Genomic DNA, 14,603 nt, shown 5'->3' on the forward strand with positions numbered 1-14,603 from the left:
GAGAAGAACAGAAAATAACAAAAAAGCATCAAAGGGCCAACAAGACAGGTGGGGAACGCAGCGGGGAGGGAAGGCCCTAAACGCCGCTTCAGAGACACGGCGGAGGGGCTGAGCTGTGCTTTGAGAGCCTGGAAGGATGGGAGCTAGGGGACAGAAGGGGCGTCCGGGCACCTGTACAGATCCAGCACGTGGTCCAGGGCCCCGAGGGAGAGGTGGGAACAGAGCAGTCATGGATTCTGCAGCGGCGCCCCCGTTCTGGGTGGCCCGGAAGTTCTCGAGCCTCAGACCTGCAAGCGGATAATCCCAGATGGTGAGCATGTCCGCGCGTTCGGGGGGGAGCGGCAGGATCTTCAGACACGTCAGCCACAATGAAGGTGAATGAAGCACCGGCGAGACCAAGCAGGAGCGAGGGACAACGGATGGACCCACGGCCATCCCGTCGGCTGGAATGACGGACAGAGACGGAAACGGCCGCTTAGCATTTCAACATAAAGGCCAAACTTGGAAGTTTCAGCAGAGACCGGAAACTACCAAACAGGACGTGGCACAATGGTGGAAGGACCCGGTGGAGAGCCGAGCAGGGAAGTGGAATCAAGGAGAGTAGGGTGGCAGTGGATGGATTTACTGGCAGATCCCACGCGGCCGAGCGGAGCGCTGTCCTTACTCGCGGATCCCACGCGGCCGAGCCGAGCACCGGTGGAGACAGGCTGCAAGGATGAACGTGGAAACTCCATTTGCCAGGACGGAGGAGGCACAGGACGCAAGGAAGCCGGGCCGGCTGGTACTCGACTGGAGCCCTGGGACGGGAGAAGCCGAAGGACGACTTGCAGGAATAATGTCACAATGATCTAGAACTGATGAAAACCCACAATTCACAGATTCAGGAAGCCCAACACTTTGCAATAACTTGCACCCTGCGAAAAGGCAAACGCAAAGAGATGTTGTAACACCAGGAGCAGGGGTGGAGCTCCACATCTCTGAGCTTCAGCAAGTTGCCTGCCCGTCTGCACTCCAACGCCCAGTGCAAGAACCTTTCCAAAGCGAAGGTAAGACAAAGACGTTTTCTGACAAACCCAAACTGAGACCACCGCCAGCCAACTCACGTGCGGGGTGATCTTCCATCATGATAAAAAGAAAAAGAGGACAGACTGACGAGCCACAAAACTGGAAAACACGTGTGTAAATCTAAAGGAACATTAGTCCATAAAACAAAAACAATAATATCTCCTCCGTGAAGATTCGTGACAGGGGAGCTCAGGAGCCAGACGGCAGGGGCTGGGGGTGTGCACCATGGCCTCCACTGCCAAGTGCCAATTCACGGTAACCACTGGGAACCCAAGGATGGATGTTTTCTTTTCTTTTTCTTTTTTTTTTTTCTAAGATTTTACTTATTGGGGTGCCTGGGTGGCTCAGTCGTTAAGCGTCTGCCTTCGGCTCAGGGCATGATCCCAGGTCCTGGGATCGAGCCCCACATCAGGCTCCATGCTCCGCTGGGAGCCTGCTTCTCCCTCTCCCACTCCCCCTGCTTGTGTTCCCTCTCTCGCTGGCTGTCTCTCTGTCAAATAAATGAATAAAATCTTAAAAAAAAAAAAAAGATTTTACTTATTACTTGAGAGAGAGCGAGAGATAGAGCATGGGGAGGTGGGAAGCAAACTCCCCGCTGAGCAGGGAGCCCGATGCAGGGCTGGATCCCAGGACTCCGAGAGCATGATCTGAGTCGAAGGCAGATGCTTCAGCAATCAAGCCGCCGAGGCGCCCCCAGGATGGATGTTTCCTCACCAGCAAACAGAAGCACAAGGTGTACCTGCCAAACGACGAGAGGGAGAAAACAAAGTGAGGACTCAAAAGCAAGACAAGGAAAGAAGTACCATGTCAAGAGGTCCAGGAGGTTTTTCAGGATGGGGAAGCTATCATGCATGATCCTGCCCAGGTGGACACATGACACCGTGCATTTGCCAAAACCCATAGAACTTTCCAGTGACAGAAACCCTAGGCCATGCAAACTGGAAACATGTCATCTAGGAGGTCAGGGGACCCCAGGACGGGATGAAGAATGTAACCAGAGGATCTAACTATCTTATAAATGTATGAAATCCATTCAACGGGAAGGGCAGGGTAGATGCGGACCCAGGTAACTTGGAAATGAGCGCAGTCAGTAAAGGCAAAGGAAACCTCGCTCTGTGCTCTGGTTGGTACGTGTCCCATGGATGTATTGTTAACAATCCTGATACCACTATACACGGTGCTAGAATTGAACAACTAAGTAATTGTGGGTCCCCAGGGCAAGCGCCGGTTCTCACTGTGGCAGCGGGAGTCTATGGACCAGTGAGGGGATGAGGCTACAATGACCCAGGTCATGATGGATTAGAAGTGGAGCTTAATACAGATATAGATAGAAATACTCGGAGATGTGTGAGTTAGCACACGTCTGTGTCCTTGCTCGCGGGAGAGGGGGCTGAGGAGACATGACACTTGGTGACATCAGGCACACCTGGTACCCAGGCCTTGGTCTCTGACAGCATTCTCCCGTGAAGGCAGCCAGGGCTCCTCGGGGGAACGGCTGATGCCAGGACGGGAGATGTGCAAGGTGAGCTGGGAGCCACCCGTAGGGAGTGAGCGATCCACAATGACGGGGACGTGACAGAGGGACACAGGAGCCCCTGGCCTCCCAACGGCCAAAGCTGGAGCAATGTGACCAACAAACAAAGGGCACAGAATTATAACCTGAAGGGTAAAGTACATGCTTGTGAATCTATGGACACAAATAAGTAAGTGAAGAAAAACATGGGTGAAAAAAGACAAATGAGTGCAGAAAAATTCCAAACAACTTGTCAACTTATGTAACTGTTCTGCCTAAAGGAGGTAGAGCATAATTCCTCCCCCCCCCCCGCCACCGCCAAGTGTGGGCTGCACAGCTCTCCCTTCCAAAGTATGGAAAGGGGGCAGGGCAGGGGTGACTTCAGAGAGGGGACACGACCTCAGCCCCGGAGCGAAGGTCAACAACAAATCATGTTGACAACATGTACTCAAGATGATAAAAACACCGTTTTACCTCTGTTCTCTTCTCCCCCAAAACTCATTACTCCTATCTAATCATGACAAAAACACCACACGTACCCCATCTGCGTACTCCTCAGAACTGTCAAGGTCATCGGAAACAAGGGAAGTCTGAGGAAACGTCACAGTCAGGAGACGTGACAATCAAATGTAACGTAGCATCTGGGATGGGAGCCTGGAACAGAAAAAAGATACTAGCCAAAAACTAAAGAAATCTGAATAAAGTATGGACTTTAGTTAATAATGATGTATCAGTAGCGATTCATTCACTGTAACAGGTGCGCTGTACTCATGTAGGGTGTTATTGATGGGGAAACTGGGTGTGGGGTATATAGGAACCCTCTTCACTGTAACGGGTTTTTTTATAAATCTAAAATTGTTCACAACAAAAAGTTTATTTAAGATGAGACAGAAGATACAGAACAAATAGGAAGTGCACATAATATGGTAGATTTAAATCCTAATATGTAAGTAATTGTATTAAATGTAAATGGCCTAAATGCTTCAATTAAAGGCTGAAGATTGTAGGGCTGGATCAATAAAATAAAAACCTAACTACAAGGCCAAGAGATCCTGCACGTGGAGGCTTTGGTGCAGCCCATAGGACAGCCCTGTGCACACCCCAGTGTTGGGTCCCTCAGCCCATCGCCTGGGGACCCAAGGCCAAGCCCAGGAGGCCCAGGTCCACTGGGGACCTCCTCCGAAGGAGGTGGGGGCACTGAGCCCTTCTTGAGGCTGAGCAGAGGCCAGGACACTCCAGGGGCTGCAACCAGCCTCATAGAGCCCAAGGTGAGTGACTCCCAGGCCACCTGCCCTGTGGGGACAAGCAGCCTTTTGTCCCTCACCACCTCCTGGGTCATAGCCCTGCCTGCAGAGAATAGGGAAGGAGGGATGCGGCCCAGACTCCAGGAGAAGCTGGTGTCATGGGAAAGGGCTGGTTTTAATCACTCCCTTTTAAGTGAAACATTCTGAATTCCCTGTGGATGGGGCTGGGGGTGACCACAAGACATTTGTAGAAGAGAAGAAAACAGAAAGATTGAAAGTACAAGTCTGGGAAAAGATAAACAGCAAACACAAGCCAGAAGAAAGCTAGGGTAGCTAGATTAATAATAGGCCAGACAGAATTCCAGGCAGAAAGCAGTACTAAGAGGTAGAGAGGGTTAATTCATAATGATAAGAGGTAACATTCACCAGGAAAATATAGTAATCCTAAGTATTTATGCACCTAATAACATGGCCTCAATGCATAAAAAGAAAAAAACTGAGAGGAGCCTGGGTGGCTCAGTTGGTGAAGCATCTGCCTTCGGCTCAGGTTATGATCTCAGGGTCATGGGATCAAGCCCCGTGTCAGGCTCCCTGCTCAGCGGGAAGTCTGCTTCTCCCTCTCCCCCTGCCTGCTGCTCCTCTCCATTGTGTTCTCTCTTCCTCTCAAATAAATAAATAAAGTCTTAAAAAAAAGTTGAGAGCACTACAAGGAGAATTGGAAAAACCCTCAATCATAGATCTGAACACACCTCTCTGTAATTGATAGCTGTAGGCAGAGAAACAATAGCGATAGGGACTAAGATATAGCATTAATTCTAAGATACAGATTTTTTTTTCAGGGCACCTGGGTGCCTCAGTAAGTAGATCGTACAACTCTTGATCTCGGGGTCATGAGTTTAAGCCCCACGTTGGGTGCAGAGATTACTTAAAAATACTTTTTTTTTTTAATTAAAAGATTTTATTTATTTATTGGACAGAGAGAGACACAGAGAGAGAGGGAACACCAGCGGGGGGAGTGGGAGAGGGAGAAGCAGGCTTTCCCACTGAGCAGGGAGCCAGACACGGGGCTCAATCGCAGGACCCTGGGATCATGACCTGAGCCAAAGGCAGACGCTTAATGACTGAGCCACCCAGGTGTCCCTTAAAAATAAACTCTTAAAAAAATACAGATTTTTTCATATTTCAACATCCCTGAAAGGAGGATTTAAAAAAAAATAAAATAACTCTTGGTGTCCCGGAATTGAGTCAGAGTTCGGTTGGCAGCATTTTAAAACTTTTCGGTGGTAAATAAAGTAACAGTGTGTTATGTGTTGGATTGTGTCCCTCAAACACGTCTATGTTCAAATCCTAACCCCCAGGACCTCAGAAGGTGACCTTATTTGGATAGAGGGTCATTGCAGATGGAATTAATTGTGATGAGGTCGTCCTGGAGTGGGGGGCCCCGACCCACTTACGCTGGTACCCTCCTTATAGATTTTTTTAGATAGAGACAGCCAGCGAGAGAGGGAACACAAGCAGGGGGAGTGGGAGAGGAAGAAGCAGGCTCATAGCGGAGGAGCCTGATGTGGGGCTCGATCCCACAACGCCGGGATCACACCCTGAGCCGAAGGCAGACGCTTAACCGCTGTGCCACCCGGGGGCCCCAATATAAAAGTTTTTAATTAATAAAATAAAAAACACAAGACGCAAATAATGAATCATGGAACACGACATCAAAAACTAAGGATGTACTGTATGGTGACTAACATAACATAATAAAAAAATATTTAAAAAAAACACAAGAAAGCAAACAGGGTGAGGGGTAACAAAAGAGTATGCTGTATGACCTCACATAAAAACCTGAAACGGGCAAAATTAAACTTTACTTTTTGAAAAGATTTTATTTATTTATTTATTTATTTATTTATTTATTTATTTATGAGACAGAGCGAGCAAGCAGGTCAGGCGTAGAAGGAAAGGGAGAAGCAGGCTCTCCGTTGAGCAGGGAGCCCCATGACCTGAGCCAAAATCAGGAGTCGGTCACTTAACCAACGAAGCCACGCAGGCACCCCAAAATTAACCTTTACTTTTAAGGACGGCTGTCTAGAAGGAAATCCATGATGCAAGGAAGCGATTACCACCAAAGCCATCACAGCAGTTACCTCTATGAGAAGTCGGAAGCTGTGTCTCAGAAGGAGGACACATGAGTGATAGTAATGTCAGCCCGACCAGCGTTCCTGTAAGTTCTTAACCTGAGCTCTTATCCAATGTTTTATTTGGAAATAGCTTGGACTTACAGGGGATCTGCAAAAGCAGTACACTCTCGTTATTCTTCACCCAGCTTCCTCCACTGTTAGTATTTCGTGTAACGCCGGCGACCAGAGTACTGTTAACAAACTAACACTGGTGTGATCATGTTAGTTCAACTGTGGACGTTATTTGAATGTTGCCACTTTGTCCGCTAATGGCCTTTTTCTATTTGAGAATCCAATCTGGAGTATGGGGCTGTCGTGTGTTCGCATGTGACAGTTCCTCGGTCCTTCCAAAGTTCGCCGAGCCTCGGCCCTTCTGAAGAGTACTGCTGCATTCCTTCCGACGATGTCCCTCCATCTGGGTTTGTCTGAAGTCCTCTCATGCGGATATGGCCATGCAGTTTTTAAAAGATTGTATTTATTTGTTTAAGATTTTATTTACTTATTTATTTGACAGGGAGAGAGAGAGAGAGGGAGAGAGCATGAGCCAGGGGGAGCAACAGAGGGAGAGGGAGAAGCAGAGTCCTTGCTGAGCAGGGAGCCAATGTGGGGCTCGATCCAGGACCCTGGGATCATGACCTGAGTTGAAGGCAGACGCCAACCTCCTGAGCCACCCAGGTGGCCGAACGTCATGCATTTTAACAAGCCGAGCCCACCACATGTGCGTCTTTATAGCACATCGTGGCAGGGGATGAGATGTCCGCGTATCTCCCCGTTAGTACGGGTGGCCTTGACAGCTTGGTTAAAACGGTGCCGTGCCTGCCGGGTAACCCTCTGTAAAGTTATCATTTTACCTCTGTAATTAATAAATACCTTGAGGGAGAGACTTTGAGACTATGCAAATACCCTGTTTCTCCTCAAATTTTCATCCACAATTCCACTCAATCGCGGTGGGCCACGGCCATCACCTGCCTTGAGCCGGGTTTCCCGAACGCCGTCCACTCCCCGTGTGTGTTAGCGGCCGTTCTGCTGGAGAAGAGCTGTCATTTCTCCCGTATTTGTGTTCTTACGTTTATGCACGTTGCGGCCATACACTCTTCAAGCACGCAGGGGCATTTACAAACATTAAACATACCGTGGGAAACAGAACGAATCTCAGGGAATTATAGGAGCCGCTGTCTGGCCCCTGAGCGGACCCCTGCCCCACCACCCGCCACACACCCACTCCCAGACCCTTCAGGTGGCTTGCTCACAGCTCGGGGCGCCTCCCGGTGATTAATAGGCCTCAAAGGCGCCACCGAGCGTGTGGGGCGGCTCTTGCCGCAGGGCTCCGTGGACCGGGCCGCGGCCCCAGCCCCGCTCAGCCTTCTTCCCCGCCCGGCCTACCACCTCCCTGCCCTCCCCTCCGAGCCGCGGGTCTCAGGAACCTGAGCGGAGCCTCGGCCAGGACGGCTGTTCCCCAGTGCCCCCCGCAGAGCCGCCCTCGCACCCAGCAGCGCGGGCGCAGGGGCAGCGCGGAGCCTCGAAGACCCCCTTCCTCCAGAGGACGCAGGCGGCCAGGCGCCTTGGGTCGCCGCCGCCCGGGCAAACAGCTTTTGTTCCCGTCCTACGTTGGCTAAGCGAGGAGCCCACAAGCTTCGCTTTGAGCTCAGAGTCCCGGGCAGAGAGCAGAGCTCTGGAGGGGGTGGGGGGCTGAAGAACGCCCGCCCCCCACCCCCGCCCCAGCCCTTCGCTGTGTCCCGGCTGCAGGCCCCCAGGGCCCCAAGGCCTCGCCCCCTGGGGACGGAAATTCAGACGCCGCTGGAAAGGGTGAGAAGGGTTCAGAGACACACGCGGGGAGGGGAGGAAGAAAGTGGCTGCGTGTCCCCCCAGATCAACCCATCCGTCCTCCAGTCCGTCAATCCGGAGACAAACCTGCCCTCGTCGGGCTCGGACCCGCCGTCCTCAAAAACACACTGGGCTTTATTTACAAAGGATTGCGGTCTGGGTGCTCCCGGCTCCGGGCCGGGCCTCTCCTGGGCGCGCCCCCGGGAGCCCCGCGCCTGCGCGCCTGCCGGCCGAGCGGTCCGACTGGGGGGCCCCCCACCGCCGCCGCCGGCTCGTCGGGCCCGGAGCCCGGCAGGCCGCAGCAGCCGCACAGATAGCGGCGGAAGCCGGCCAGGCTCCAGCGGGGAGACGCGGCCCGGGACGCGAGCGAGCCGGCGCTGCTTTCCCGGGTGCTGGGGCGCTCCGCCTGCCCCAGCGGGCGCGCCCTCCAGGACCCAGGCAGCTTCCGCCGCGGCCTCGGGGGCCGCCCGGGGGCACGGGCGCTGTCCGCCTCGTCCTCCTCCTGCTCTTCCTCCTCCTTCCCCTCGTCCTTCCTCGGGCGCCGCGCGGCGACCTTGCTCCGCTTCTGCCTCTGCGACGCGAGGCCCGGCTCTTCCTCCTTGGGGAATCCGAGAGCAAGGGATGAAGCGTGCTCTCCACTGACCCATCCCGCGGCCCACGGGACTCCGTGTCTGAGGGGGAGTGAGGCAGAGAAGGACTGAGGTCAGAGGGGAGGCTCGGGCCGCCGGGCCAGCAAAGCCTGCCCCCCTCCCCCGGGGACCGCAGGGAAGTCCCCAGCCAGCCCCTGCACACCGCGCTCATGCCGTTGCTGAACGCCCGGACGACAGGGAGTTGTTTTCTAAGGATCCGAATGCAAATACTTGGGTCAAATACAGACTCATTCCGGAAGGCAGACCCTGGCCCTCTAAGGGATCTGTTCTGCAGTCCTGGCTGGTCCTACGGGGGTGACGGATGTGCCTGTTGTGATTGTGTGGTTTCCAGAGTACGTGTCAACACGGCCAACTGTGCACTTCCAACTCGAGCAAGGCACTGTCCGTGAGTGCGGGCACACACAGACCCCTCCAATCCACACACAGCAAAGGCCCTACACCAGCTGCGCTTCCGACGAGAGACCCTGCCCAGAAGCCGAGGAGCACCAGTGTGAAGGGGGTCTCAAGCAGGGAGCAGTTGTGGGGGGGTCTGGGGTCAGACATACGGCTGGGCACCCAGCATCTCTGCTTCCGACTCATGTCATCTTGGGAGAGTTATTTCACTTGCCTGTGCCTCAGTTTCTTTATCTGGAAAATAGGGATAATAACGGCATCTACCCTCACAGAGCAGCATATGGTAAGTACTCAGTAAGTGTAAGCTGTGCTCACTACTAATGCTGGTATTTTATTCTGGAAGCAGTAAATTTGAGCCATGTTTCGTGAAGATGTGAATTGGAAGGATGTGGAGAAGATGCGAAGGTTGCTGCCGGACCTCTTGGGGCAGGTCAGTGAGGAAAATTGCCCATATGGAGGTCCAGCAGGGGGTGCAGGACCCCAGGGGAGGGGGGATGCAGGGTGTGGGGGGGGTCACTCACACTGGTCAGCTCCTGGCTCCCTTGGTAGCCCAGGTCATCAGCGAAGCTGTGCAGGGACGTCAGGGATACGGCCAAGGTGTTAAAGGAGGGCTCTTCTGCCCCTGGGGCTCTCCAAGCTTCTTTGGTCTCCTGAGGGAGAGAAGTCCGTCGGGAGGGAGCAGCTCACGCCAGGCAGGACTTCAGGGTCAGCAGCCTTGCTCCCGCCCGTGTCCCAGGCTGCCCCCTTACTCTGAGGATGGAAGCTAAGGACACAGTCTCTTCCTTCTTCATGATCAAGTCTGTGATCGCTCACGTGATCACGCCTCCAGCATGTCCACTCCCCGCCCACCACACACTCACAATTCTTTAGTCTCCGTGTCCTCACAGAAGCCGTTGTCGTAGCAATAGGAGGGTGGGGTCCCAGGTCCAGGGGTTCCCCGGGGGCGGGGGGGAACGTTCCTCTGAGGGGCTGAGAGGGCGCGGGTGCACAGCCACACAAGCACACACACACCCCTGCTTCACTTCTCAGCGGGAGGCTGGACATGCTCACCCCCAACCCCTGCCTACTGGGGTGAGCAGAAGGAAGACTGGGCTTAACTAGAGAGACTGTGGATTGATTCTGAAAATGGCGCAAACCCTCAAAGGGCTTCAAGATGAGGCAGAGGCAGACTCCAGAATGCAGCCTGGAGTCCACGCGTGCTGGAGAGACATTCAGCAAGAAGCAGAACTCCGGGTGGCCAGGTCTGTCTGAGATTTTCAAGGGATCCAAGGACGTAGAAGGGCCCCTTTGTCTGTGCCAAGAGCCGGAGCTGCCTGGGCCCCTCTGCCTTTCCTCTCAAATGCAATGCTGTGATACGTGACCCTTCTTCGTAGGACCCTAGATTCTCTTTGAAAGTCATAGAGGGCATTTTGGAGAAAACTGAATGTGGCCTCTGCATCAGAAAATAGTAGATTATATCAGTGTCAAACTCTGTGGGTGCAATAATGTTATTGTAATTACAGAAGAGAATGTTCTTGCTCTTGGCCGGCACTGGGGTGTGCCCAGGCAGGGGGCCCAAGACCTCCTTCAAGATTGCTGCTCATCCCAGTCCCAGCCTGGCTTGCAGAACCGAGGAATGCCCTTGAGTAGCAAGGAAGAAGTGATGGGCTTGGAGAGGCCAGCCAAGTCCCCTGTGTCTCCAGAGAGGCGGGGAAGCAGAGGGAGGGAAAGGGGGAGGGGCACCATGCCTGGGGAGCCTCAGGATAAGGCTGAGGGGGCGTGGCTGGGCTCCAAGGAACCCATAGCCTGAAAAAGTTTTGATAACCAGGGGGTGCCTGGGTGGCTCAGTCAGTGAAGTGACCGACTCTTAATTTTGGCTCAGGTCATGATCTCAGGGTTGTGAGACTGAGCCCCACATCAGGCTCTACGCTCAGCATGGGGTCTGCTTGAGTTTCTCTCCTTCTCCCTCTGCCTCCTCTCTCTCTCTCTCTCTCTCTCGCTCGCACGCGCTCTTCTTTCCCTCTAAAACAAATAAATAAGGGGTACCTGGATGGCTCAGCTGGTTGAGCGTCTGCCTTTAAGATCTCAGGGTCCTGGGATTGAGTCCCACACGAGGCTCCCTGCTCAGTGGGGAGTCTGCTTCTCCCTCTGCCTCTGCCACAACCCCTGGTTGTGCTCTCTCTCTGTTAAATAAATAAAATCCTTAAAAAAAATAAAATAAAACTAGATGACAAAGAAATGCCCACTTTAAAAAATAAAATAAAATAAATAAAATCTTTTTAAAAATCTGATGATTCCTAAGGACTTCCCATAGCTAAGGGAAATTTTTTTTAAAAAGTATTGATAACCAAGCACCATGCATCTGACACATCGGGAGCCCTCTAGAAAATTAGAGTCCGCTCTGGAGAACATGACCTGGGAGTCCCTGCATTAACAGAGATTGAGTCGCTGATACTCTATGTAAAAAGGGCTGGACACAGAAACTAGGTTTGATTACAGAAAAATAAGGTAGCCAACATTTCTTGGGCATCTAAATTTGCATCCGGACATTTGGACTCACTATTTCAGTACTTGATTTTGTTTCACTGAGAATATAAGCACGAATTATTTGTGTAAAATAAAGTGAGTTTATTGCATGATTCCACTTACATGAATTACCTAAAATAGACAAATTCATTGAAACAGGACGTCGAGTTGCCAGGGCTGGTGGGAAGACAGGAACGGGCATTACTGTTCAATGGGTATGGAGTTTCAGTTCGAGAAGTTGAAAATGTCCTGGAGACAGATGGTGATGATTGTATAACAAACAACGTGAAGGTACTTACTGCTACTGAACTGTATACTTGAAATGGTTAAAATGGCAAATCCCATGTTAGATATGTATTTACCACAATCAAAAAAATGAATCTAAAAAAATGTTATAAAATTGCTGGCATTGCTGGGATTCTGGATGTTTCTTGAAAAGTGGCATGGTTTATATTTAATCCATAACCACTTACAGAATGCCCCTAGCTTAGGCCCATCGGAGCCTCCTCGATTTGGCAGCAAGGCTCTTTCCCAGTGCCTGTCCAGCCATCAGCCAAAGAGCAGTTGGCCTTTTCCTTCTCGGCTTAGCCACTCACTCTCTTGGTTGCCTCCTTGTTACAGATCCCAAAGAGAGGTCAATGGGCTCCGTCTTGACCATTGGAGGAACGTGGCATGAAAGCAGTGAGCGGCTCACACCGGCCCTGCCTGCCTCCGTTCCAGGCACACAGTTCCCTGCACGCCTAACAAGTCTTTCAACAGAAACATTTCCCTTAGTAATTGATGGTTGAAATCTCTCTTCTAGTCAGAATAGATTCTAATAGGGAGACTGCAGACAGAGACTATGTGTCTTCACCACCCCAGGCCTTGTTTGATACTCTCCCGTACACAGTGGGATGTGTCGGGGTGCAGTGGGTGAAATGCTCTTTTAACACACCATTTTCTGAGGTTCTCTCTGGTTCTAGAGAAAGAAAGGAAAAAGCATGGGGCGCCTGGGTGACTCAGTTGATTGCGTGTCTACCTTTGGCTCAGGTCATGATCCTGGGGTCCCGGGATCAAGGCCCGCATCAGGCTCCCTGCTTAGTGGGGAGCCAGCTTCTCCCTCTGCCCCCTGCTCTTGCTCTCAAATAAATAAATAAAATCTTTTAAAAATAAAATATAATAAAATAAGATTGTTCCATTCTTCCCTCAGTATGTAAAAACAGGATTGATGGGGGCACCTGGGTGGCTCAGTCGGTTAAGTGTCTGCCTCCAGCTCAGGTCATGATCCTGGGGTCCCGGGATCGAGCCCCACGTCAGGCTGCCTGCTCAGTGGGGAGTCTGCTTCGCCCTCTGCCTTTGCCCCTCCCCCTCACTTGTGCGTTCTCTGTCTCAAAATGAATAAAATTTAAAAAAAAAAGAAAGGAAAAAGCCATCTATAATTCCAAGGGTTTGCGAAGCCGACTCACTTGGGTGTAGACCCCTTCAGTGAACAGTGCTCACGTCGCTGCTGGTGGGTGCACGTGTTATATTGTCGCGACTGGGCGTCTACTTGCTCCCCAAACGTTCGCAGTCCGCACGTGCGCCCAAAGCACCAAGAGGCAGGATTTCTCAGGCAGTGTCAACTGCTTTTTTAGAGAACATTATAATTAAAATGAAGAACCCTTGTTTATCAAAAAGACACAATGAAGAGAATGTAAAGGCAGACCAGGGCCTGGAAGCCCCGTACTAACCTCTTTCAGGACACTTAGGACAGCGTCATGAATCTATCTGCCCCCACCCCTGCCAGGCCCCCACCATTTCAAACTCTTCCAAGTCAAGTGCATCTTATACACGTTTGTTCTCTTGGAAACTAGTGTAGGGCTGGTGGTAGTAAGAAGTCAATAAAAGCGATTGTTTTTTGACTCAATAATTTGCGCTGATCAAAAGTCTGAAAGTGAGAAAGTGGACCAGAGGGAGTGGTCTATTTGGCTAAAGCAGAGAGGGGTAGGGATGACAGTGAAGGGTCTTGACTGTCAGACAAAGGGATGTAATTCCATGGACAACAGGAAGCCACTGCTGCATGTGTGCGCATGTGCGTGTGTGTGTGTGCGCGTGCGTGCGTGTGTGTGTTTTAAAGGGTGCTTGGCATTGCATTTGCCTTTTCACTATAGTTATGAGTATATCTCACCCCATCACTGGGCTCTAACCTCCGCGAGGGCAGACACCATGCCCTGTCTCTGTGTCTCCCACAGCAACTATCGCAGTGCTTGATGCATGACAGGTGCCCCCCAAAAGGGATGCTCAGTGTATCAATGAGTGAACAAGGGACTCAACTAGAAGGGGCAGAGGCAGAAGGGTCTGTGTATAAACTGCAAAGTAAGGATGGAGACGTTTCTCTCCCGAATCCAGAGTGGCTATGGGTAGGGTATCTAGACTGTGTGTGCTGCAGACACAGTCTCTTTGCATGCGGCTGAGTGTGAGAACCAAGAACAGCCACACTTCATATCTTTCCAAGCTGGAGAAATTGCTATGAAAACAACACTTTGGAAAGGAATAAAAAATCCCACAATCAGCAAGTATTTCTTGAGCACCTCCTTGGTGTTCAGCGTTACTCTAGGACCTTTGGTAAGTGCTCACTGAAGAAATAGCATCTAATCATTAAGGTGGCTTTTCCGGGCCAGAAACAAGTGGGAAAAAGCATACTCTACTCCAGTCTTGTAAAAGAGCAATGTAGTCTGGCAAAGCCAAGGCAGGCTTGCCAGGGGGGATCAGACTGCAACAGGGCCCTGAACGATGGGCTGGAGAAGGAAAGAGAAGTAGCTTGGAGGGTGTAGGTAGAGAAGTGGTCATTCGTTCCTGGAGTTCCCACCGCGCGCTCAGGCACGACACTGAGCAATGCGAAACAGACAACCTGTCCCCAAGGAGCTCTAGTCTGGGAGGTGGGGAATGCAGGGTGTGCTAAAACAAATACAGGAGATGTGTATTTTTCCACAAGAACGTTAAGTCCTCAGCAAGAAGAAATGTTCTCTGTCCTCTTGGTCACTGTAGCCTCACAACCTAGAACAGTGAAGGCACAAACCAGGTGCACAATAAATGCACACCGAATGAAGGAATGCTGCAATGGAGATAGAGAGTAATAGGAATACTGAGAGTTAGCCTTCCCTAAGCACACCTGTGCCAGCCAATGCGCTTACGGTTTCACACACATTATCCTATTTGCCCTCCAACACCTGGAGAGTGCTGAATTATCTCAGTTTACAGATCTGAGAACCAAGGC

At 51.6% G+C, this 14,603-nt stretch overlaps 1 protein-coding gene across 1 annotated transcript; it reads right to left on the bottom strand.

The window, feature by feature from the left end:
- Positions 1–7,402: 7,402 nt before the first annotated feature.
- LOC130544304 (translation initiation factor IF-2-like) lies at positions 7,403–9,546 on the bottom strand. The gene is made up of 2 exons (XM_057315454.1): positions 9,385–9,546; positions 7,403–8,491 (listed from the first exon to the last, which is right to left on the bottom strand). Exon 2 carries the CDS (start codon positions 8,465–8,467, stop codon positions 7,814–7,816), a length of 654 nt encoding a protein of 217 aa, XP_057171437.1. The 5' UTR covers positions 8,468–8,491; positions 9,385–9,546; the 3' UTR covers positions 7,403–7,813.
- Positions 9,547–14,603: the final 5,057 nt, after the last annotated feature.

The sequence above is a fragment of the Ursus arctos genome, unplaced genomic scaffold, assembly GCF_023065955.2.
Source record: "Ursus arctos isolate Adak ecotype North America unplaced genomic scaffold, UrsArc2.0 scaffold_2, whole genome shotgun sequence".
Classification (NCBI taxonomy): Eukaryota; Metazoa; Chordata; class Mammalia; order Carnivora; family Ursidae; genus Ursus; species Ursus arctos.

Excerpts from the sequence above, each read along its gene's own strand:
- LOC130544304 (XM_057315454.1), bottom strand. The coding sequence starts at position 8,467 with ATGGGTCAGTGGAGAGCACGCTTCATCCCTTGCTCTCGGATTCCCCAA.